Raw genomic sequence first — 26,216 nt, 5'->3', positions numbered from 1 at the left:
ATATTTATTATATGCGTATCATGTGTCAAGCACTGGGCTAGCCACGGGAGCTATTAAGCTAGTTCAAACATGCTCCTTGTCTATGAGGAGACCACAGTTTAGTTATGAAAAAGGAAACAAAAATAGTGAGCTAACTATAATATAATAAATGCCATAACAGAAGTCTCTCAACTTGGTAAGAGTCATGTACAAGGCTCATTTATAGAGTATAAATTCTTAGAAGACAGGGACTAGTGTAATGTGTATCTTCATATCTCCTGTAGTGAGTTTGCCAAAATAAGTGCTTAGGAAATATTTATGTAATACGTGATTAATGCACAGATCTCAGCCTAGAGAATATTCTTCTGCTGTTATGTCCAACAGAATTAATGCTTTGATGCATTTCTACTAATTAGTCTTGTTTTAACTTTTTCTGTTACTTCTCCAAATAATTTAACACCTTCTAAAAAGATCTTATACATCTATTTCTCAAAATATTGTCACTGACTGAGAAATGGGATTTCATTGTTGTTCTGTCAGTCCTCTGAAGGTATCTCCCAATACCAGGTCATCACATTTCTCTGTCAATCTTTAGCTGCAGATTTCTCTATCTTTTGCTAGATAGTGAGTCAGATTTTTCCTTGGTCCTAATGAGGGTGATAAGATAATTAAAGTAAAAATAGTAGTGATCTTTTAAGTAGGCAGTTTTTAATTCTTTTTGTGATAAATCCTACAAGAAGGGGGAAACCATCAGTAAATAATAATGTGATTGTACAATTATAGGAAGGGCTAAGATGAAAAAACTCCTTTTTAAATCTCTTCATTGTATGAGTTATGTTGACTTTTTCTGGTCATAAGTAACAATTGACATGACTTTTAATGAAAGAATGCTGATTTGTACTTGAGTACAGCCAAATGAACTTTTAAATTAATAGAGTTTATTTTTTCTGAGTGAATGTAACCTAGTATCTAGTGCACTCTTAACAATTTTCATGATTTTTCTTATGGCTTCCTTATGCTATAACTACTTATAAAATAGTGCCATTATTTTTTAACCTTCCATATCACTAGATGGTTTTCTGAATCTTGGGTGGTTGTGTTTTTTTCATTTTTTTTTTTTAATGTGTTTCTTTTTGTTTTTGCCTCGTAAATATGGCAGCATTAATCATTTGCTGTGTAAATAAGCCATACTGGTTCAACTGCCTGGAAAGTGTTATTAGCTTACCTGTTATAAGGTACATATATATTATTTTTTTTTTCATCTTAAACAGATCATTGAGGTTGGACTTTGTGAAGTTTTTGAATTGATCAAGGAGACGCGATTTTCTCATCCATCCCTGTGCCTCAGGAGTCTCCAGGCCCTGCTTAATGTACTTCAGGGTCAGCAGCCAGAAGGCCTCCAGTCAGAGCCACCTGAGGTCCTAGGTAAGAGCTCAGGGCATTAAATGAAGTCTTTAAATGTAAATAGCTTCTCCTATGAAGCATATACATGTAGCAGCTTGTAATGCAGTTTTGTTTTTGTTTTTGTTTTTTTAATTATGGTATTAAAACAGCAAGGGTATAAATTTTAAGGTATTTTGCTATGTTCTACTAGAGTTATAGTTTAAGACTTACAATTCATGCACAGACATTTCTTGATTATTGTGAGGATGGGGAAAAAGCAAAACATTAATCGTTGGAACCCAGAAATAATCCCAAGCCTTATAGTTACTGTTAACTTAAACCGTTCTTGTTAAACCTTAGGCCAAAATAGTGAACATTGACTTTCTCTAACTTTATGTGTTATTCTGGGTAGTTAAAAAAATGGGAAGAGTGGAACCAGATGCTACCAACCCAAAACAGCACATCTAGTTTCCCAACAGAGGGCATTTCTTCTGTATTCATTGTAAATAAAAATCAATTTTTGTTATAGATAATGCTTTTGAATTAGTAGCAACTTCCAATAAGTAAATACGTTTGCTTTTTGTAAAATGTATTTGGATTTTTTGAATACATGCCTTTCGTGTTACTGATAAAGGTTCAACACATAATCCAGTAAGCAAGTTAGGAGCTCTTGAGGAATAGAAATAGAGATGGGCCATAAGTTTGAAATTGGCTGATGTTTTTCTCTGTTGCTAACCATGGGCCTTGAAAGTCTAGAGTTTTCTAAATCTCAAGCATTAGTTCATATCTGAGTCATGTGCGTCCATGTGGAGTTTCTGATTCAGTAGATTTGGCATGGAGCCCAAGAATTTGCATTTAGAATACATTTCTGGGTAATGTGCCAGTGCAGCTCACCTGGGGACCACACTGCTGGTCTGGACTAGAGTTTGATCTTTTTTTCCAACTTGGTTATTTGCTGTTTATTAGATCCACATGTAAGAACCTAATTACGTGTCATACTGGTTTTGTTTTGGTTGTGGTTTTTTGGAGGGGAGGGAATCAGTTTTTGTGTTTGATTTTTTGTTTGGTTTAGTGGGTGAGGGGAGTGCTTGCCAGGAAAACAAGCTGAAGATTTAAGAAAATCAATACCCTCCCCCACTCCATGTTGTTAAATACTACTATATTACTAAATAAAAGCTGTCATATGGCACGTTGTTGATTATTGTTATGGTAACACCAGTGATCATATTGCTATTTTGATATGTTACTTGGCATCACAGCATCTTACTAAAGCTTTTATTTATTTAATTGATTTAAGAATATTTTGCTGTTCCTAGCTCTGGTTTGTCAATTAACAAATAATTGAAATATTTAAAATATCCACTAAAACCTGTATATCCTGTTTATTACTTTGAATAACATGCTGATCATTTCTTTTTCCTAGATCTTCTGGCATACCCTTGTCTTTTATCAGTTGTTACACATCTTATTTTGTATCCAGTCTATATATAAATACTCCCTTTCCTTTATTCTTTTCAAAACAGATCTTGTTCATAATACTGTTTTTGAAATTATCATGTGTGCTTTAGCTTACTCATCTTCTATCAAAACTTTCACCTGATTAATTTGTCTGGTTTCGTTTTTGTTTTTGTTTTCTTGTTAACAGTTTCAGATGCTGCTGTACTTCTTTGGTCTCTCTTTTATCCTTTCAGGGTTTACTTCTGATCTCTTCACCGCTTTGATTTATTTTTCTATTGAGGGATTTACCATCACTTCATATTTCTTATTTCTTATATATCTTTAATTAGCTCAAAGATGTAGTTTGGCTGTTTAAAACTAAATTTCTATTGAAATCTATCTCTGTTTTTTCTTTGATCTAATAGCATAATCACATTAATACACTGGGTTTTTTTTCATGTTATTCATAAAAATATAGGTATATATGTATCACTCTTACTGTCAGGGTAGTTTGATTATTATACACCAAGCTTCTCTTAGCAAATAGATTTTGATTTAGAAATTGTCTAGTTAAAAAAAAAATCATTCTTACATCTGTTTTTCTGTTCATTTTAAGGTTGGAATATATGTTCTTAAGTATTCACGTAAATAAAAGTATCTCTTGTGTTCTGTGCAAAAGCGTATAATTCAGGGGTGATCAGTACAGACATTGTTGCTGTTATTATGGGACTTAGCATCAGACAGTTGGACACGTGTGATTGCAGATTGGGTAAATAGTATGGGGGACAGTAGAAGGAGTTCTGGGAATCCGTAACATGCTTCCTTGAAGATGAGACATTGGCGATTTGAAGGATGAGTAGGAAGACATTAACTACCTTTCTAGGCAGAGAGGACAGCATGCAGGAAGTCTCTGGGACAGAAAGGAAAATGACTGGCTAGAATGTGGAGAGTGAAGGGAGGCAGGGCTTTGCCATAGGTGAGGAGGGAGTCAGGGACTAGACCATGTGGAGCGTCATAGGCCATGTTAAAGGAGCCTGGTGGCTATTGTTCTAGGAGAAATGGAAAGTCACTAACTATTTCCTTATGCTTTAAAAAAGTTCTTTATTTTATGGCACTTATACTGTTCCCTTCCACCTGAATCTAACTTTTTTGATGACAGGCATTCTTTGTCTTGTTTGCCAAAGTACTACCACAACCTAGAATAGTTTTTCATGTACAGGAAGAATTCAGTAAATATTTGCTGAGTAATTAAAAGATGAAGGGGCAGAAGGATAATGATGGAAGGAAGGATGGACAAATGGAGATAGGACAGATGAAAGGATGAGGGGAAAGAAGGATAGTTGGGCAAAGGGAAGGAAAGACTGAAGGATGTACAGGCAAGAAGGGAGGGAGAACGGAAAGAAGGAAGAGGAGCAGGAACGGACTAACAAAGGAGTGAACAGATTTTAAATAAAAAAACACATTTTTGGTTTAAAAATTCTGTTTGGCTATAAAGGGGCGAAAGTGGAGGTAGGAGCTAATTTATGAACACTTTGTAGTAGTCCAATTCCAAGGTGGTGATAGCATGGATTGGGAAGATGGTCGTGAGATGGAGCAAGCGGGGGAGGCATTAGGAATCGAAAGTGACGGGCTTAACTGGGATGAGAGACACAGGAGATGAGGGAGAGACAGAGGAAGGCTAACTTTCTGTGAGTTAGCGAGTAAACCACACATGGCCTTTTAGTTTTCAGAGAGTTGCAGTACATGAATTCTCTTTCTCTTGCTTTCTTTTTCCCTCTCCCTTTCTTCATCTTCCTCAATTTTGCAGTCTTTTTCTGACTGTTTCTTTCTATCTTGAGCGCTCACTCTGTATAAGGATTTTCAAATTTCCCTTCCCTTCTGCAGAAGAAATACCTGCAAGTCTATTGATTCAGTCTTGGGCAGAGTTGTTTAGGGAATTTTGTGTGGAAACTTCTCATGGCCGTAGAACGTTCAGGTGTTACTTTACCATCTTTGCCACTAGATGGCTTTATCATTTAGGGAAAATCTCTTTATCTCCCTGTCTCAATTTCATTGTCCATTAAAGGGGGAGGGCATCTGTCCTATTGACTAGGAGGTTTTTCTAGGGTATAAAATGAATTGCATACTCTCTTTATAATAAAAATATGAACTGCTATTATGTTAGCAATAAAGCAACTTTACATTAAAACAAATTATAGCATGTGTTTTATGTATTCTTTTGTTTTGCAAATACATAATTTTTTGGGACACTTATATTAACATTTTAAGAAGCTTGTATTCTTCCCACTCTAAAAGGTAACATGAGTGCAGTGAGTAGCCTGTTACTCGAGAGGATATTTCTTGAATGTGTGAATGCCTCAAGACAACTTTCTTTTAAACAACCTGGGATAGATTCCATTTTTTTATTTACAAAAATAAGGGGTTGAACTAAACGTTCTCTAAGGTCCTTTTTATTATAAATATTCTAACTTTTCGGGGAAAAGGGTAACTAGAAAGGAACTAATGCAAAGTAAGTGTTCTAGGTGCCTTAAATATTTTTTTTATAATGAGGCAAGGTATAAATAAATAAACAGAGACATGAAATGTTTTGTATGTCGAATGAATATAATTGAGTTTTATTTTATCCACAGAGTCTCTCTTCCAGCTCCTTTTGGAAATCACTGTTCGAAGTACTGGAATGAATGACAGCACAGGCCAGTCTCTGACAGCGCTTTCCTGTGCTTGCCTCTTTAGTCTGGTGGCTTCTTGGGGAGAAACAGGAAGGACACTTCAGGCCATCTCTGCTATCCTCACCAACAATGGCAGCCACGCTTGCCAAACAATACAGGTATTTCATTTATAGCTGCTGAGAGGGTTATAAGATGCCAAGTTGGAATTTCACCTTAATTTCTGTCAGTAGGAGTCCCCTGCTTTTTCTCACTCATTAGAGTGGTTTGATCTATCCAAGGTTGATATATAAGTAATCCACAATATATAAAGGTAATAAAATGAAATTTGGCAAAAACTCTTTAATCTTTAAGCTGGTCTTTGTGTCAGCACCCCAGCCACCTCTTTGCATTGTCTTGTTCTGTGCTCTCCCCGACTTCCCATCTTTCCCAGAATTAAGTATTGTCAGTGCCCCTAACCCCTGCATTGTTCAAGGAACAAATGTAGTCTTTTAATGAGTTGATTTGTTTCTGAGCTGCTTCATCTTTACATAGAACATTTTAAGCTTTTAATATCTTGATTGTGGACTAAGCTCTTTATTGTTGTTAGTGGTGGGAAATATAATTCTCCTAAAAGCAAACTTGATTTAATTCCTTTGGATTGTTCTGGAAAGTGAGTAAGAAGTTACAGTTTTAAGTCTCCGTTATGTGCTCTTCACGGGCCCCTTGGACAACCTCCAGAACAGATGGAAGGGCTGCTTCAATCCTGTTATTAGCAGGCCAAAGATAGCAGAAGGGGTATGTGGGTCATTTTTTTGGACTTAATTCAGCAATATTGAACTCTCCTTGTCAAACATGAGCAATCCCCATACTCTAGATTTCTATTCTTATTCTTTTCCCTTTCTGCCCTGCCTGAAATCTTCTTTTCCCTTTTTATGATCCTTAATTATTTCGAAGTTCCTCTAATGCAGTGGTTTTCAAAACTGTTCTGCAGCTGTGCTTTGAGGTTTGGCAAAATTTTAATTTAAATACGTGCTTAAAATACAAAAATAATTCTTAAATTTTAGTGAAATAACACAAACATTTACATATCATACACCAAATTTTTAAAAATAGAGTGACCATAAACATATGAGCTTATTAGGCATCGTGTGATTTATTTTTGTCTGTAGACTCATCTCAGAGGATATGAGGTGAAGTCTAAATGATGAGTTGAATTGGCCAGAGGAGGTGTTAGTGTTTGGGGATGTGGAGGGAGAATGTTCTTGGTATCCATGTGCTAAGACAGGAAGCTAAGAGTAAGAGTGGAATACTGACGACTGAAAGAAGTTTGGTATAGTTACAGTATTTAGAGCTTCCAGCTAACAGAGACAAGACTTGTGTGCATATCTGTCTGACTGCCTGCAGTATTTGCTTAATATGCACGAGTCTGTGCACGACTAGATCCCCTGAATCAAAAGCTAAGGTTCTCTATAGACCTGCCCTGTCCCTGCATCCCTTTCTCCAGCCCAAACACCATATTAAATAATGCCTATTATCTTAACATGGCTTACAATGTTCCTCATGATTTGGCGCCATTCCACCAACCACTTCATGTCACAGAACTGTCTTGGCCAGGCTATGGGTGGAGGGAGAAAAATCTTCCCCAAGAATGTATAACTCTAACATTTCAAATTCTTTCGGGATTCAAATGCATATTACTTACCTTGTTCCAAAAAGCTTAAGCTGAGAGTTTAAAGTAGGGCAGGGGTGATAGTACCATGAAGTACCTTATTATTGAAGGAGACTAAAATCCTTTTTGGAGGAATGAACTCCAAGCTTCAAAGGCTTCCCACAGACAAAACCCATCTGAGCTCACAAACAAAAAGCACATAGAAAAAAAGGCACCATCATTTGGAGTTAGTAGAAACAAAGTACTCTTTAGGGGAGCCTGGGTTTTCTGTTCTGTTCCATTGATCAGTGTGTCTGTTTTGTGCCAGTACCATACTGTTTTGATGACTACAGCTTTGTAATACAGCTTGAAGTCTGGAATTGGATGCCTCCAGCTTTGCTTTTCTTTTTCAAGATTGCTTTGACTATTTGGAGTCTTTTGGGGTTCCATACAAATTTTAGGATTGTTCTAGTTCTGTAAAAAATGCTAGTGGGTATTTTGATAGGGATTGCATTAAATGTGTAGATTGCTTTGGGCAGTATAGACATTTTAACAATATTTGTTTTTCCAATCCATGAACATGGAATGTTTTTCCATTTCCTTGTGTCCTCTTCAATTTCTTTCATGTGTTCTGTAGTTTTCACAGTACATATCTTTTATCTCTTTGGTTAGGTTTATTCCTAGGTGTCTTATCGTTTTTGGTACAATTATAAATGGGACAATTCCTTGATTTCTTTTTCTGCTGCTTCATTATTGCTGTGTAGAAATGCAACAGATTTCTCTACATTGATTTTGTATTCTGTGACTTGACTAAATTCATGTATCAGTTTTGGCAATTTTTTGGTGGAGTCTTTCAGGTTTTCTACATAGTATCATGTCATCTGTGCGTAGTGAAAGTTTGACTTCTTTCTTGCCAATTTGGATGCCTTTTATTTCTTTTTGTTGTCTGATTTCTGAGGCTAGGACTTCCAGTTCTCTATTAAGTAATAATGGCGAGAGTGGACATCACTGTCTTGTTCCTGACTGTAGAGGAAAATCTGTTTTTTCCCCATTGAGGATTATATTAGCTGGGAGTCTTTCGTATGTGGCCTTTATGATGTTGAGGTATTTTCATCTATTCCTACTTTGTTGAGGATTTTTATCAAGAATTGATGCTGTTATTTTGTCAAATGCTTTTTATGCATCTATTGAGAGGATCATGTAGTTCTTATCCTTTCTTTTATTAATGTAGTGTATCATATTGATTTGTGAAGATTGAACCACTCTTGCAGCACAGGAATAAATCCTACTTGATCATGGTGAATGATTCTTTTAATGTCCTGTTGTATTTGATATGCTAGTATCTTGTTGAGAACTTTTGCATCCATGTTCATCAGGAATGTTGGCCTGTAATTCTCCTGTTTAGTGAGGTCTTTGTCAGGTTTTGGAATCAAGGTAATGCTGGCCTTGTAGAATGAGTTTGAGCTCAAAACACAAATAATCCAGTTAAGAAATGGCAGAAGACATGAATTGACATTTTTCCAAAGAAGACATACAGATGGCTAACAGACACATGAAAAGAAGCTCAACATCACTCATCCTCAGGGAAATACAAATCAAAACTACAGTGAGAGACCACCTGACACTTATCAGAATGGCTAAAATTAACAACACGGGAAATAACATGTTGTCAAGGATGCAGAGATAGGGGAACCCTCTTACACTGTTGGTGGAAATGCAAGCTTGTGCAGCCACTCTGGAAAACAGTGTGGTGGTTTCTCAAAAGTTAAAAATAGAGCTACCCTATGACCCAGCAATTGCACTACTAGGTGATTACCCAATACTGATTCAGAGGGGCACATGCACCCTGCTGTTTATAGCAGCATTATCAACAATAACCAAATTATGGAAAGAGCCCAAGTGTCCATCAACTGATGAATGCATAAAGAAGATGTGGTATATTACACATATAATACAGTGGAATATTACTCAGCCAACAAAGAGAATAAAATGTTGCCATTTGCAACAACATAGATGAATCTAGAGAGTATAACGCTAAGTGAAATAAGCCAGTCAAAGACAAATATCATATAATTTCACTCATGTGGAATTTAAGAAACAAAACAGATGAACATAGGGGAAAGAAAAAAACAGAGAGAGAGAGGGAGGCAAACCATTAAATAGACTCTTAACTATAGAGAACAAACCAGAGGATTGCTAGAGGGGAGGTGGGTGGGGAAGATGAGCTAAATGGGTGATGGGTATTAAGGAGGGCACTTGTGATGAGCACTGGGTGTTACCTGTAAGTGATGAACCACTAAATTCTACTCCTGAAACTAAAATTACTCTATATGTTAACTAACTAAAATTTAAATAAAAACTTGAAATATTAAAAAAAATAACAAAAAATAAATAAAACAGTGCAGCAACAAAAAAAAAGTGTACAACCAAGTATCACTAGGCTAACATGAAAAAGAGATCCCCCAAATCAAGAATAATAATAGTAAAAGATAATAGATAATTTGGATAAAAAGAATAGAGAGAACAGAAGAAGCTCTAAGAAAACCAATTAATATTTTGATGAAGGATAATAGAAACATCAGTATTCTATTTTTTTTTTAAACACTTAGAGAACAGGAAAGAATTTTTATAAGTTAAGATAGCAACAATAAAATCAGTAGAAGTGTTAGAAGATCAGGTTGAAGCAGTGTCCAGAAAATAGAAAACAGGTGATATAAAATAAAACTGGAGGATTTAACCAGGAAATCTAATACCTAATAGGTATTCAAGCAGAGAGAAGGAAATTAAAAGTCTTACAAGGAAAATTCCTGTCCCCTGAAGATACACATGTTCAGACTGACAAAACACACACTGAGTGCCCAGCATTCGTTATGAAAAAAGACCCACACCAAGATAGAGCTTTGCATATCAGAACACTGTTAATTAACAGACAATAAAGCTTCCAGAGAGCAAAGACCGATTATGTAACAAAAGTCAAGCATAATGGCATCTGGCGACTTCTCAAAAGCAGCACTGGCATAAAAGATAACAGTGCGTTCCACGTTCTGAGAAAATGATGTCCACTACATGTAGCTCAGCTGGCAGTCATGTGTGAGGGATGATGAAGATGCTTTGCCACATGCAAGATATGGAATAATTTTAACTTCTATGCCTGCCTCTTCCTTAGTCTAGGTCAGAGCAGGGTTTCATGAGGGGTGTTGCCAAGCGGGAAAAGCAGAAATGATGTGTTTGTGACTTTATTGAGAGGAGCATGGGGAACACTTAGGAGTAGGTATAGAGCAAACTTAGCAAATGCAAAAATAGGGCAATTGTTGACTTAACCAAAAAAAGAAAAATTACACAAGAGGGAAATGTATGTTAAACACTTTGGTTCATGAACCATGATTACACAGTCATAGTGAATGACCTTTGAATACTAATGTAACCAGAAATTATTATAATAGCTCAATTTTGAGGATTTGGGATGGAGTAGGGGCATCATCGTTCATAATAGACACCAACAGAGAAAGTATCTGAAACAAAAAAATTAACAATGGAAGCTTTGGCATCTTATATGGAAATGTGGATAGTGATTCTAGATAAAACACCTGTAAGTTTAATATAACTGCTTCTAGGGAGAGAATTTGTAGTATTCAACTATGTATATGTTATATGTATAATTCTATTGTATGTATATTTATACTATCTATACATATAGTATAAATTATTTTGGGTGAGTCAGAGGCCTTAGAACTGGAAGGGGAGGAGAATGTATCTGTGAACAGTGGGTCACTTATCCCTGTGAAAGCTCTTCCCTCTACAGAATGCTGCCCAATAGAAATATAATGTAGTCTACGTGTATAATTAAAAATTTTTATTAACCACATTAACAAGGTAAAATGAAGCAGGTGTGGTTAATTATGTATTTTAATGATGTATTTCACTCAGTATATCCAAAAAATTTATTTCAACGTGTAATCAATGTAATATTATTATTAAGATTCTGTATTCTTGTTTTTATACTAAGTCTTCAAAATCTAGTGTGTATTTTGTATTTAGAGCACTAACCACATTTCAGGAGCTCAGTGGTCACATGTGGCTAATGGCTGCCGTGTTGGACAATGGCTGAGTCATGCCCTGGGGTCTGGCTATGTTGTTGGATGTGGTAAAAGAGAGACAAAAGATGAGGAACAGAATTTCCTCTGCTAGCAGAATGCTGGTCCCATGCTGGTGACTGTTGACGACTCAGTTACAGTGCCAGGTATTTGGCAGGTCTTTGATAAATATTGATATCCAATGATAAATGAAGGTTGAATGAATACACAATTAACACAAATGAGTTTTCATATCATGGAATATTGTTGATGTTGATGGGCATTAGTAATAATGGAGAAGCAAAGTGGAAGAGAAACATTGGAAATTTTGTTTCATCTGTAGAAGCCATACCGCACCATTCTCTTCAGCTTAAATTTGTGCTTTGTTATCAGGAAGGGTATTAATAATTATGCATATCCTACAAAAGATTTTTTGGCTTGTGTGTATTCTAATCCAATATAATTTTATTTATATCCAGTGTTCATACTTTTTACTAATCTAGTATGTTTCCATCCGCAAAGCTTGAAATCATAGGCAGTACTGGTTATTGGGTGTCTTGGAGAAAGATGCATATTTCAGTGTTTTCAGCCAGAAATGCAAGTTAATATTCTTTGAATTTGACACTTTTATCTTGGGCTGCTTGAGATTTGCTTCTTATAGATAAACGTCTGCTTACTAGTTTTTACTGATGTGCCAAACCATGATCATTCTGAACAGTTTATTTTCTCATAAATGATGATTGATGATGTATCACTGAAGTATCTTTATTTTGTCTGTTTTGTGTTTGCGACATTTAAAAATACCTATTTATTTATTTTTTGTCTTTTAAATAGGTGCCAACGATACTAAATTCCCTACAGAGAAGTGTACAGGCAGTATTGGTGGGAAAAATCCAAATTCAGGACTGGTTTAGCAATGGCATTAAGAAAGCAGCTTTAATGCACAAGTGGCCATTAAAAGAAATATCCGTTGATGAAGATGATCAATGTCTACTTCAGAATGATGGATTTTTTCTTTATCTGTTATGCAAGGATGGATTATACAAAATAGGCTCTGGATACAGTGGAACAGTTAGGGTAATGTGATTCCTTATAGTTCTTAATTATAGCAGAAGTTATGTCCATCCTGAATTGTATTTTGTTTTCAGCTTCATTTTTAGAGTACTATTTAATTTTGATGTAATAATATTTCTTTGAAAGTCATGATGGAAACATAAGTATTAAATGTCATCCATTTGTGTTATTTTTCATTGATTATTAATTATGAAACTGTTGATGGGCTAACTTTTTTGTTACTTTGCAGGGCCATATATATAATTCTACATCTCGCATCAGAAACAGAAAAGAAAAAAAGTCTTGGTTAGGGTATGCTCAGGTAAGAGAATATCCATAATAAACCAAACTTTTCTTTCCTGTCTTTTAGAACATGTGGCTTGTACTTGTTTGATCAATAAATAACGTCACTTCTGTTTAAACAGATATGGTGTATTTTTAATATGGCTAATAACAATGATACAGTGTAATATAAAGAACATTGGCTTAGAATTCATAAGAGGTTTACTTTTAGTTCTGTACCTGATCCTTACTAGCTGTGTGACTTTGGACACCTCAGTTAACTTATTTGATCCTCTGTTATTTAGCTATAAAATGGGCATAAAAATGTCTTCCGTTGGAATTCTTGTTTAAGTGGATCTCTAGATAAGAATCAGAGACCACCACTACCATTAGCAAACATGAATTGGGAATGTATCTGTGTGACCTGAGTCCAAATTAGAGCTTCTTGCCACTAGACCCTTCATTTTAAGTCTAAATCAGTACCTCCGGGGAACAGTGTGTGGCCTGCCCAGTGAACAGCTACCTACATGGAGGATCATGCAAAGTATCACCAAAGAGAAAAGAGCTAGGCCTGTGTTGCTTTCTTAATGCTCTGATCTCATCACCTGACTAATGTGACCAAATGGGTGTCAGCAATCAGATACCTTACTACACCTACCATGGAGAGAAGCAGATGAAGGATGGACAGAGGGCCAGGTTTATTTCCATACTGTCCCTTCCTGAGAGGTAAAGTCCAAGCTCCCTTGTGGAAGGATATAGAATAAAGATATCCCTACATACCTGTATTGCCCAGCTCACAGCTTATTGTCATCATCAAATGATAAAAGATATTTGAAAGCATTTTGAAAATTAAAGAAATTGTTGATACGAAAAATAATTCTGCTATATCAACTATTGGGAAGATTCTGAAATTAAATTTTATATGTCTAATTACTCAGTGATTGTCTCTTAAAAGTTAACCTGGTTCAAAACGTCTCATCAAATTTTTATTTGCCACTATAGTATTTTATGTAAGAAATAAGGACATGGTAATATGTTCAGTGGCATATCATTCCATCTAAAACCGCTACCCTATTTGTTTCTAAATATTAACCAAAATATTTTAGCTATTTTTCCTTAAAACATTTGTTAAAATAACAGTGGTCATTTCTCTTATTTACTTGGCAAGTGATAAAATAATTTGAACAAAATGTCTATGCTGTCCTGGGTGGTGTATCTAATGTAGGTATCTGAGAATGTAATAGGTTAAATTGATACCCAGTAGTGTACAGTTCCTCCTCTTACTAAAGCATACCCATGTTCTTATATTTTTAATCTTAAATCTGTTTTAGTTATCAATATTGACATATTACCATACCTCAAAAAACTATACAGACAGACCTGTATGACTACTTTTTCTGCTAAGTAGCTACTGAAAGAAATATTTTAACACATAACACAGCAAAATTTTTTGTTGTTTTCAGGGTTATTTATTGTATAGAGATGTTAATAACCACAGCATGACAGCCATAAGAATAAGCCCTGAAACACTGGAACAAGATGGTACAGTAATGTTACCAGGTATGTTACTCAACTAGTCATTTGTTTTCTTCACAGGTGATTTTAAGAGATGTGCATGTTAGGCCATTTGGACACATAAAAAGTGATTAGCTAGGAATAGTGCTTGCTTACAAATAGGCTGAAAAAAATCTTGACATACAAAATATTTTATAGTCTATGTGAAGTTAATGCATGTGAGGAAAACAGACATTGGCAATATTGTATAAAGTGTTTTAATACTTGTTTTCCAATCACTGGCCATCTACAGCCTGATCCCCTACCCTCACCCCACCAAGATAGTTTCAGCTGCTGAATTAGGGGGTGTGAGGTTACTTTGTTGCTCCTAATAATAGGATGACTCTGGCTCTCATATAACTTGGTATGAAGAACTCTCTATTAATTTTTATTTTTTCTTTAACAACAGTGCACTTTAGGTTTTCCTCTTTTTTATAAAGAGTTTTCAGACACAGATTTTAAATGGATTAGGAATTTTTTTTTAATTCCATCATTTATATTTTTTAATACTACTCTGATAAGGCACTTTGGACACAATTCATTTGCTTTAATTTTGAGGTTGCACATACATATTTATCACTTAATTCACTGTATTTATCACTTAAATTATTGTCTTAAGTTCTGGGGCAGTGGATCTTAAATTTTGTGGAACACTGGGCAGATGCATAATACATTATCCCTTATAAGGTCCTTGAATTTGCAAATACCTTTAATGCATAATGTAGGAGTTTGCTTATATTAAAATCTTAAATGTTTAATGTGTGTATCAATAATTTCATGGAAAGCAGCAGTATTACTTCTAAGTACTTGACCATCTGAAAATGATTGAGAACTACTTCTGAAGAATACATTGGGAAGGATAATTGCTCCCAAGCTGGTTGTTAATTTTTAAAATATTCTTATGACTTCATCAAACATTTATTCGAACATTGCTATGCATATATATATACCTTAACATGACACCATGTTAAGGTAAATGCCACATTTCATGTGTGTTTCACAAAAAAAGCTACTTTGGAAAACAGATAACTTATTAAAGCCATTTTGTAAATAACTGTTTTCAGATACACCTGTAGGTTTTTGTTTTGTTTTGTTTTTCTTTTTTTAAATCACCACAAGTCCTGGATGAACCATGTCTCTGGTGATGATGGTGATGATAATGATAATTTTAAAATAATTACTTGCATCCCCATATATATGTATATACACACACATATATACTTATATTAAAAATAATCACATTTATTGTATAAGTATCATATAAGCAAAAAAAAATCAAAACTAATTGTAACTCCACTTCCCATATATAAACACTGTTAGCATATTGGTAAATATCCTGTCTTTTTTCTATGTATGAATGGACAGTGTTATAAAAAAGAGGTCGTATGCTGTCTAATGCTTTTTTAACCTATCCCTTTCACTTAATATTCTGAATATATTTCCGGACCATTAAATAGTCCCTCACAATATCATTTTAATATTAAAAAGTATATTTCATTGATTAATATATTGGAATGGAAGTTCCTTCCAATTTTTTACCATATAAATTACACTGTAATGAGCATCCCTGTCACTCTTTGTGCATGTTATTTTAGAATAATGTCCTGGAAGAAAAGTTCTTAAATACACTACCCCTCCCAACAGATGAATACTAATATAAAGATGTACTTTGAGAAATGCTGATCAATTAATAAAGATTGTGACTGAGAAGATCATTTGAAAATGGCCTCCCTGTAGCTGTTTTATTTATTCCAACATGATAAAAAATGACTTGCTAATGTTTTTGTTCAGTTTAAATCACTCTACATCATTTAACATGAAATGCAACTTTTAACAGTACAAGTGTGGCTTTCTGTGTTTCATAAATACGTACCATATTCAAGGTGAAGAATGAACCAAACTTTGGGAGGACAGTCCTGTGCCGTGTCTTCCTAACTGGCAGATATTTTCCTGAAGATGCTGTCTTGTAACATTACATGCTGGATAAAGAAAGGATAAGGAGAAGATCTTTTTGAAATCATGCAGCAGGAAGACCTGCCCTCAAGCCTGAGGAAGCCTATCATCATTTTTCCATTTCTTTGATCTGGACTGCAGTTTCTTCAATAGCACGTTTTTTCCCCTAATGGGGGCAACTTGTTAGTTTTCACATCCAGAAGCAGCAGAAATAAATTGTCAGGTTCATAGATGATAATGAATATGCCATATTTAAAATTGACACAAATCTGGTAATTCCTTGAGCTTCGTGTTCTAACCTGTCTTAGATTCTAACTTATAAATGAGTTATTTTCAACCTAGCATTGAAGAACTTAGAACACTTTTTTTCTGTTGTCATTTTAGCCTTTATATGTTGGCATATCTTTTATATTGTACCCTTATGTCATTTACTCTCCATGTCTGGTGACAGATTGCCTCAGATCATGAGAATTTTTGCCAATCTTCTTGCGCCGCTTCACTTCCTCACCCCTGCATTTATCTGAAATTATAATGAGTTTTTCTTCTTTGCTTTTTAGTTTAAAATCTTACTGCTTAGAGCTTGAGAAGCATCTTTCTTGCGCCTCTTTGTATTCTGTACAGTGGACTAGGAACTCTTTCTTTCGATTTCTCCTCTCTTTGATTACCAAGTCTCTTGGGCTACCAGTGGGCCTTGTCTCCCAGTTTCTATTTCCAGTTTGTGATCACTGAATTCTCTATTTGGTAAGGGTCTGCCTGTGTTTTGCATATTTATAATAAGGAAGTATGCTAGTATGAAGCTCCTGGGCAAAGATATGGAGTAATCCAGCTTATTTGGGTGGGCTCCATTACTGCATTCCAAAACCAGAATTTTATGTTTTGTTGATTCAGGTGCAAATAGAAATGAAATATTATTTTTTGTGTGTGTTGTAATTAATGGAGACATTCATCCTAGTTCTCTGCAGTTATTTTGGGAAGTGTGTGTGCTCTTATACTTGCTTGCTGAATATTTGTTTTTCCAAAAGGATACAGTTTATACTTAGATGTTGATTTTGCTTGTAGTTTCATGTTATTTAGTAGCAGTCACTAACACATGTCCCAGTGGTCCTTCTGTAATACTGGTATCCCTTGTTACAATGGCACTTGTGCATTATTTTGATCAGAGTATATATGCACTGTTCCACAGAGATATGTACAGTATTGACAAAGCACATTATTCCAGCCAAAATATGTGAACGCTTTCAGACAGAGGAAATACATAAGCTTAGATGTGTTTGTTCTATGAAGCAGATGACCATTTAAAAATGTATAGCATGCTATGGGGCTCCTGGCTGGCTCGATCAGTAGAGCATGTGACTGTTGATATTGGGGTCGTGAGTTCAAGCCCCATGTTGGGCCCTGAGCTTACTTAAAACACACACACACACACACAAATGTATAGCATGTAAAATTCTAAAAATGCTGGGAATAACTATTAAACTTCTAAGTGGAAACTGCATAACCAGTTCTGTTTAATAAAGCAAGGGATATCTGTAATTGGATACCATAGACCTCAAATGCAGAAGCTTTTAGGTCTATCTGTATTTTTCTGTGACACTAATGACTGTGATGTATGTCAGAGGGTAGAGTGTTGCTACATTGCATGTGATTGTATTGAAATGATTATAACCAATATTATAGTTTGCTCATCATGATGCATGTTTATTATCAGACTACATCTAATACTAATTCATTTTGAAATTAGGTGGGCTTTCAGGTCTTTGATTATGGAAGATTTATAAGTGTAAGCACAAAATGTAATAAGTAATAATAGTTGAATTATTTAGTTTCTGCTAATTTGTAATTCTTTATTAAAAAGCACTTTTTTAACTTTTATTAAAGTATCCCTTTAAGTTTATCCTTATTGCGTGGAGAACTTCAACAGAGGTGTAAAGTCATTTTGTGAGCTGTTTATTTATATTGTAATATAATTACTTTTTCCTCTTTTTGTACAGACTGCCACACTGAAGGTCAAAATATTTTATTCACTGATGGAGAATATATTAATCAGATAGCTGCTTCAAGAGATGTAAGTACTCTGAATCATGAATAGCTGTGTAAATGGAATCCTTTTTTCATAAATTATTTGATCTTAATTAGACAGTAGAAAGCCTTGAAAGACCAATTTATACAACATATTACTCTGAATGTTTTATTTCTTTTAGGATGGCTTTGTTGTCAGAATATTTGCCACAAGCACTGAACCTGTGCTACAACAAGAATTACAACTTAAACTGGCCAGAAAATGTTTACATGCCTGTGGTATCTCACTATTTGACCTGGAAAAGGACTTGCATATTATAAGTAAGATAGTCAAATAAGCCTTTCTCCCATATTTAAATTTTCAGATTCTTTATTCTTTTGAAAACTCATATTGTGTTTTGAGCAGTAGTATTTTGGTGGTTACTTTGCTATTATTATAAAGCAACTTATGAATTAATATGTATAAGTGGCTAGAAAATAAGACCTTTAAACAGAGTGTGCTATATGAACACCATTTTAAGGAAATGACTAATAATTTTCCCTTTTTCATTTTGAGTAGAGCAAATGAAAATAAACTTAATCTGATAAGAATTATAGATAACATTTAGGGACATCATTAATTGTTATGTTCTATCTTTATTCAGTTATTTAAAATTTTGAAAACTTGTTGTAAATATTACTACATTAATAAACATAGTTCTCTCATTGAAACCTTTGATTGTTACTTGAACAGATTTTCAACATAGCCATAGAATGCTCTCATAGATTGTGAAAATGGTAATTGGCCTAACAAACTAATTAATAATCTTTCATTTGGATACAGAAATAGAGACAACCACACAGAGTATTTCTCAGTTTTAGTATATGTACTCTTGCAGGGTCATAGTAGTAATTAGGATCCTTAGTTCCCGTGAGACTCTCAATTTTGGTTTGCCATGGTGTTCCAGGTTTAATGGTGCCATTTTTAGCTTGTGGGATTCTTTGCAAGACCCACTTTTTTGACTGTTACCTCATTAAATTTAATAAACTTGACATGAGTGGTTTATTTTGCATATTTTATTTAATTATGTAGTGTTTTTGTAATTCTTCACAGAAAAGTACTGAAATTACAGTTTTTAAATTTAAAAAGCCCATAAACTAATTAGTAGTTTGTATAATTAGACAGTCATAAAATATGTCATATATAATTATTTACTCAATAGTTTTACAGTTTGAAAATGTGCATAAGGGTCTTTCTGTGTATGCACACATATGTATTCAGATTCATGGAGTAGCTACATGAAATGTTCTTCTGTGGAAAAACATGGAACAAGGAATCTGATATACCTTAATTCAAATATCTGCATGGTATTGTCCAAGTCCAAATGAATCTATGTCTGGACTAACTTCATCAAGCTTTATATTTCTTCATTCGTAAACCAGGCAGTATGGTTGTGAAGATCAGACAGGATAAGGTTCATGCACTCTGTAATGCCTGATACCTAATAATGCTCAATAAAAATTTATTCATTCATTCATTCATTCAAGGAATATTGCTGACATGGATTTAAAATTTTTTTATATTTAAAAAATTAACTTGGCATTAGTTTGAAACAAATTAAAAAGCTTATGGTAACTTTATTTTTCCTTGGAGTAGTGTATCTATTGTTAATTTTTTTTTTTTTCCAATTTAGGCATATGACATTTCATCGTCCTTGTTTTTTCTTTTAATTGAAGTGTAGTTGACACACAATGTTACATTAGTTTCAGTTGTGCAACATAGTGATTCAACATAGTGATTGTTAGCCTTGTTTTTGAAGGGTATAAATTGAGATGACTTTTTAATCACTCAAAATAGTGTGAAATTATGATTTACATTATTCAGATTAAAAATATAGTAGTATTTATTAGTCTTGTATTATCAGGTACAGGATTTGATGAGGAGTCAGCAATTCTTGGTGCAGGACGAGAGTTTGCACTAATGAAAACAGCAAGTGGAAAGGTAAATTACTCTTTAGAATCAAAAATGACCATTCTGTGCTTTATGAGATAGTCAATTGGTATAATCAATTGATTAGTTTACATAGTTCACATGTTTAAACATAATATTTAAATTTTTGATTTTAAATTATTATTTTAATATGGTGAACTTTTATTCATGTTGAAATAGTATAAAAGAAAGTTGTGACATATAAGAGTGTAAAACTTTATAAACTTTTTAAAATGTTCCATTCCTACAAATGTTTATTTTAATTATGGAGCTTTTTGTAATTTTTTGAGTTGGAATGAATTCACATTTTGAGTTCATTTTGATGAACACGTTTATTGCAAATTTCTGTAAATGTGCAGAAATACAGAGACTACAAGTTGAGGGAAATAGGAGCAAGTATAATTAAGTCACAGATTGTAGAGGTCAATCTATAGAGATGGAAGTTTTTTTATCTAATGGGTGTGAGGTTAAAGTAAGGTAATTAAAAGAATTTTGAAAATTAAAATTACTAGGCAATTATGGTATATTTGTATGTAGGTTTTTTTTGCATTGGGAAAAATAGTTGAGAATTTTATCAGATTCCTACTGTTGTGAGATTAGAGTATATTTGTGAAGTATATTTATTCATATCCATTCAGGAGACTTATAATGAAAGATTAAACCTGAGTAGATATGAAAAAACTATTAAGAACTGGATCTTTGTGAAAAATATGTATATTTCTCTCCTGCTGATCTCACAGAAGTTGAATAGTGTAAAAACAGTTTGGTTTCAGGTTATTTTTGTTTTTCAGTAAGATATGGAAGTTTTTTTTTTTCTCATGTGAAGCATGGTACACTACTCCAAAAGGTACTATAATTCTCTCTCTCTCTTTGTCTTTCTGTCTCTCTTTTTTTTATATATATACAAGATATATTATACTGGCAAGTACCAGAGTCTTGGAATCAAGCAAGGTGGTCCTTCAGCAGGAAAATGGGTTGAGCTACCAATTACAAAATCGCCAAAGATTGTACACTTTTCAGTTGGTCACGATGGCTCTCATGCCCTTTTAGTTGCAGAAGATGGAAGCATATTCTTTACAGGATCTGCTAGTAAAGGAGAAGATGGAGAGTCAAGTAAGTTGACTGATCAACTGGACATTCAGTAAAAATATTGTGGAACTCATTAACATGAGGTATATCAATTTCAATAGCACTAACCTCACCAAATTAATAGAGGATTTTACATTGGGGCATAATCAACTGATTATGTGGTGCTGTACTATTCATTAAAGAATTGTAAGTGCTGATTTTGTTCTAGAGTTCATCTTCATGAATAAAAAAAATTGATGCTTTATGGTTACACTGCTGTTCATCTGTTTTGTTCATTGGTGTTATTTTAAAAAACTTATTTATTACAATATGTTATTTTAGGTAACCCAAAATTTTATAAGGAATATATGTTTCAGAAGGCAGTAAACCTCATGTAACCTGTGTAATAGTGTTAGTTATGGCTCACTGTTCTTTTTATTATTTTTCTGTAATGAAATCATTCCTAAGCAGTGAAAACATAAACAGTTTTGTTTGTCTCTGCTCTTTCCTATACTTCTGTTCAGTTTTTCTCAAAGTGTCATTTTTTTCTTTTTGTAACCTCTCATATACTTTATATGTTTTAGCACACTGGAGTAGCATCTTACGAGGATTAGGTTTGAAGTCAACATCTAATGTAAAAATCATGTGTACATAAAAGTTACTTGGAAAAAGATCCCCATAAAGTGTATTGCCATATTTGAGAAACTTCAGCACTGCCAGGTTTTCCTTCTAGCATTTGGAGGACATTGTTCTTTCTTTGAGCACCAGATAGTGTAGTTAACGTATATATGTATATGGATCATGTTATATAAAAAAACATAATGGTATTTTTAAGTCCCAGAATTGTTCCCAGCACAACAATGTGTTTTTACTCTGAAAGGCATCAAGAACTGGGATTGACTGAAAGAAGATTGATATTTCCCATCTTTTGCCCATATCAGGGATTTAGTTTTTGAGAGCAGAGGCTAATTGGATCATCATCCACATTTAACTTTATTTACTCTTTCTCCATATATATTTCCCCTTCTTAGACAATTTCACTGACGGGGTGTAGCTGCTTAAATATGTGTTGAATGGATGAGGAACTGATTTAGCTTTCTAGGATGAGCATAAGAATACATGTGAGGTAGAGTTTGAGAGAAAATCATATATGTGATAAAGGAATGTTGTTAATAATATAAATAGCAAATCTAGAGATTGGGCTCCCCAGAAGCCAGAAGTTTGGTAGAAAATTGGTGTTTCTCATTGGAAATTTCAGTGTGTAACAAAGAAAAGGATCTGACAGTGATAGCCTAAGTATTAATTAACCAGATGAGGCTTGCAGATTGACTCATTTTAATTGACATGTTGGGAAGCCCAGGCCTTTGTGAAAATAAATGAAGTGTATCATAAATGCGTATATTTTTTCCTTGGGCTTTTTACACAAACCATTATTTTTATTTATACATAGATGCCTTAATTTTATTTGTTTTATGTTGTTTTTTAAGCTAAGAGCAGACGGCAATCAAAACCCTATAAACCTAAAAAGATAATTAAGATGGAAGGAAAGATTGTGGTGTATACAGCCTGCAATAACGGAAGTAGTTCTGTTATTTCTAAGGATGGAGAGCTATACATGTTTGGGAAAGATGCCATTTACTCTGACAGTTCAAGTAAGTTCAACTTAAACACATTTCACTTATGCAAAGAAAGTCTAGTACTAGAAATTATATATTGGAAAGATAGGTGTAGAAAATTAACATTGTAGCATGGTTTCTCTAAATTTTTCACATTCTTTCCAAATACATTTTGTGATTCCTTCCTGTCTTATTGCTGGGAACAGTGTGACTAGTTCCATGCAAAGCTCATCACGGAGCGTGGCTAGTGCGGCTCTACTTTAGCTATTACTTTGTCTGAAAAGCTTTCCCTAGACTCAGTTCAGATGCTCTTGTGACATGTTCTTGGTAGTACCCTTGGGAAATGATTTTCATAACATAACTGACTGATAATTGATGAATTATCCATCTCTCCCATTAGATAGTTAGGGAGGGACTCTCTTTCTTATTTACTGTTGTATCCCCATTTCCCAACACAGTGTCTTATACATGGTAGGGTCGTAAGAATTACTTGTTAAGCAACTCAGTGACTGATAAACCAAAAGTGTAATGAGTGGATATGTGGGATAGGACTAGCCAAATGAAGAGTTTTGTATTTATAAGCTCTCATCTCAAAAACTTGTTATATTTGGTTACTAGATTTTCTTTCTAGCACTTAAGAAATGAGTATGATTGTGACAGCCCACTTGGTAGGATTTTATATTTGGTAAATATGTAAAGCTGTGAATTTCTTGTGAAAAGGAAAACAGAATTAATGAAATTTATGGTTGGAAGTTTAAGTGATTGTCTCATTTCTGGGGAAATGACATATATTACACATTTCTAGCAATTATTAAGTTGAACTATACTCAGTTGATATGTGAATTGGCTTAATGTGGTAATATTTAGATCCTCAGTTGGCCTCAACTGTCAGTCAGAATTTGGGAGTGGGCTCATTAAAAATAATGTTCAATATAGCTGTTGCTTGTTAAGATCTTGTTGCCTAGCACTGAAGAAAACTTGTGCATTTATTCAGTATGTGTTTATTGAGAACTGACAGTGTGCCACAGCTTGGTGGACCAGGCAGACATGGTCCCTCTCTTTTTGAGGCTCTGAGAGACGATTGGGCATTTTACAGCTTAAGTATTAGAGAGGTGTGTTTTAATGGTTATGGATATAGACCCAGATCCCAAAACTGCCACTTTTTAGTTGGCTAATAACTGGCTTAAATTCCTTAACTTTTCAGAGATTACTTTCATTTTTTTTTTCCATCTTCAAAAGGGAGCTTATGACAGTACCTGCTTTATATAGTTTATATATGTTATAAGATTGTAGAAGATAATGCTAATGAAATGCTTAGCACAGAGCCTGACATATGTAAGGGCCCAAGATGTGTCAGGTAGTACTGTTAATAATAAATAATATTGCTAAATATACATGTATTTTTCAAATAAACTAAGTAGTAAAAATGGGAGTTTTTAAGCTAAAAAGACCTAAGTAATACAGGGTGGAAGAGAAGGTCACCTTAGGAAAGTGATATCTGAGAAAATAATGTGGAATGGTTTTTCCCAAAGTGTGATACAAGAATTATATTATTTGTAAATTAAATAAAACAAATATAATGAATCATGGAACACTACATCAAAAACCAGTGATGTACTGTATGCTGACTAACATAACATAATAAAATAAAATAAAACAAATACTTTAGTTTTTTCAAGAAGTCTTTATTTTAGTATATCTTGGAAATACTCAACAATCTTTGATATTTACTGTTGTTACTACCTGATAAGGTTAAAAATGCTTCGGTCAATTTAAAATTGATGCAAAAATATTAAGATTATATGGGTAGCACTTGGATATGGCAAATATAATGAAAGTAATATGTGAATAAGTGTTGTAGGAACTGGCTAAACTAGTTAGCTATTGGATTGTGGAAGAAAGCACTGCAGGTTAAAAAGGATTGAAAAATGCTGCTTTGGAACATCTCACAGGTTTCTACAGAAACAATGGGATTTCAGTATACTGCAGGAAGTATTTTGTTGTGTTTGTCAATCCCTTTTATTTTTTTAATTTTAATTTACATATAGTGTATTACTAGATTCAGAGGTAGAGTTCAGTGATTCATCAGTCTTACACCTAGTGCTCATTACATCACGTGCCCTCCTTCATTCCTTTTTAAGGCAAGTCAAAGTAGGTGAAGTACATGATTTATAGGCTCCTTTGTGCTTGGACCAGGAAAGTCTGAGAATTAGTGACCCTTCTGAGAATTGTTGAGAGTGTCGACATTTAAAGCAAACATTCAGGAGACGCAGACTTGAGCCAATGGCCACAGTAAAAATTTGTCCCAAGTCTGGATGATAATGTTTTAAGATTTTGGGACTTCATCACAAACTTAAAAAATTAATTTACTGATACCCTGCCAGTCTTTTGCCCACTTATTTCTCATTTTGGTGGGTTATTTTATCCCAGAAATAAAAAGTTCTGCGTTGAGGTGGTCCTTTTACAATACTGAAGATTTACTAGACTCAGTAAGGTTTTATTGTTGTTCCTTACCAAATTTGTATTTGTCCTTATAGGCTTGGTAACAGATTTGAAGGGCCATTTTGTAACTCAGGTGGCTATGGGCAAAGCTCATACTTGTGTTTTAATGAAGAATGGAGAAGTTTGGACATTTGGTGTAAATAATAAAGGACAGTGTGGACGAGACACTGGTGCCATGAACCAAGGGGGGAAAGGTAGGTGTTGGACATGTGGATATTAAATTTTGTGTCATCTTTTTTTTCATTAAGTTTTTTAGAATAACTTGGGGACTAATCTTACTCTTTTCAAAACAAGTGGCTCTTTAATATCATACTTATAAAATAGGAAAACCACTGAATTTCTTATCTTTTTGATATGATATAACTGAAACAATTGAATATACTTTAGACTTTTAATTTTTGAGCAAATGAACTTGAGTGTTTTTCTTTCTTTTTTTTCTTTTAAGGTTTATTTATTTAAGTAATCTCTATATCCGACATGGGGCTCAAACTCATGACCCCAAGATCCAGAGTCACATGCTCTCTTGACTGAGCCAGCCAGGCGCCCCAATTTTTAAAAATTTTATATAAAATATGATAACACCTCTTTGATTTAGCATTTTGAGTGACTAAATTATTCTAGAAAAGTGCATTTTTCAAACTCTTCATTATTAGTTCCTTTTACACCACACATTTTCAGTTTTAACTATTTTGGCAGCAGCCTCTCTGGGAAATATTATCTTCCTGTTTAATAGCACAGGCTGCCTGTAATTTCACCCATTCCGACAACTAAAAATGATTCTTAAGAATCCTTGGCCTTTTACGAAGAGCTAAATTATAGATGCACCTTACTGCTTTGCCCTAATACTCAGGCTATTGATAGGAAGAGGGATTTATCCTTTGTCATGCTTGTGGGTTTTTTTTTTTTAAAGATTTTATTTATTTATTTGAGAGAGAGAATGAGAGAGAGCACATGAGAGGGGGGAGGGTCAGAGGGAGAAGCAGGTTCCTTGCTGAGCAGGGAGCCCGATGCGGGACTCGATGCGGGACTCGA

At 34.2% G+C, this 26,216-nt stretch overlaps 2 protein-coding genes across 13 annotated transcripts in view; one reads left to right on the top strand and one right to left on the bottom strand.

The window, feature by feature from the left end:
- SCEL (sciellin) overlaps positions 1-26,216 on the bottom strand; it is a 732,032-nt gene that overhangs the window by 339,462 nt on the left and 366,354 nt on the right. The gene's annotated exons all lie outside the window — the stretch shown is intronic.
- Positions 1-26,216, top strand: part of MYCBP2 (MYC binding protein 2) — a 254,870-nt gene that overhangs the window by 41,526 nt on the left and 187,128 nt on the right. For 11 of the 12 annotated variants that reach the window (XM_081815062.1, XM_081815063.1, XM_081815067.1 and 8 more), the window contains exons 4-14: positions 1,251-1,404; positions 5,430-5,626; positions 12,003-12,245; positions 12,472-12,543; positions 13,967-14,063; positions 18,002-18,075; positions 18,212-18,350; positions 19,934-20,010; positions 20,907-21,111; positions 22,554-22,718; positions 25,220-25,378. In XM_081815062.1, coding sequence (XP_081671188.1) covers positions 1,251-1,404; positions 5,430-5,626; positions 12,003-12,245; positions 12,472-12,543; positions 13,967-14,063; positions 18,002-18,075; positions 18,212-18,350; positions 19,934-20,010; positions 20,907-21,111; positions 22,554-22,718; positions 25,220-25,378 — 1,582 coding nt within the window. Of the gene's footprint in view, positions 1-1,250; positions 1,405-5,429; positions 5,627-12,002; positions 12,246-12,471; positions 12,544-13,966; positions 14,064-18,001; positions 18,076-18,211; positions 18,351-19,933; positions 20,011-20,906; positions 21,171-22,553; positions 22,719-25,219; positions 25,379-26,216 lie in introns of those variants that run through there. The other variant, XM_081815068.1, reaches the window with a different exon arrangement.

The sequence above is a fragment of the Leptonychotes weddellii genome, chromosome 3 (assembly GCF_054177405.1).
Source record: "Leptonychotes weddellii isolate Sample4059 chromosome 3, ASM5417740v2, whole genome shotgun sequence".
Classification (NCBI taxonomy): domain Eukaryota; kingdom Metazoa; phylum Chordata; class Mammalia; order Carnivora; family Phocidae; genus Leptonychotes; species Leptonychotes weddellii.
Note: the sequence above shows the minus strand (reverse complement) of the source record. Positions and strands in the feature narration are given on the sequence as shown.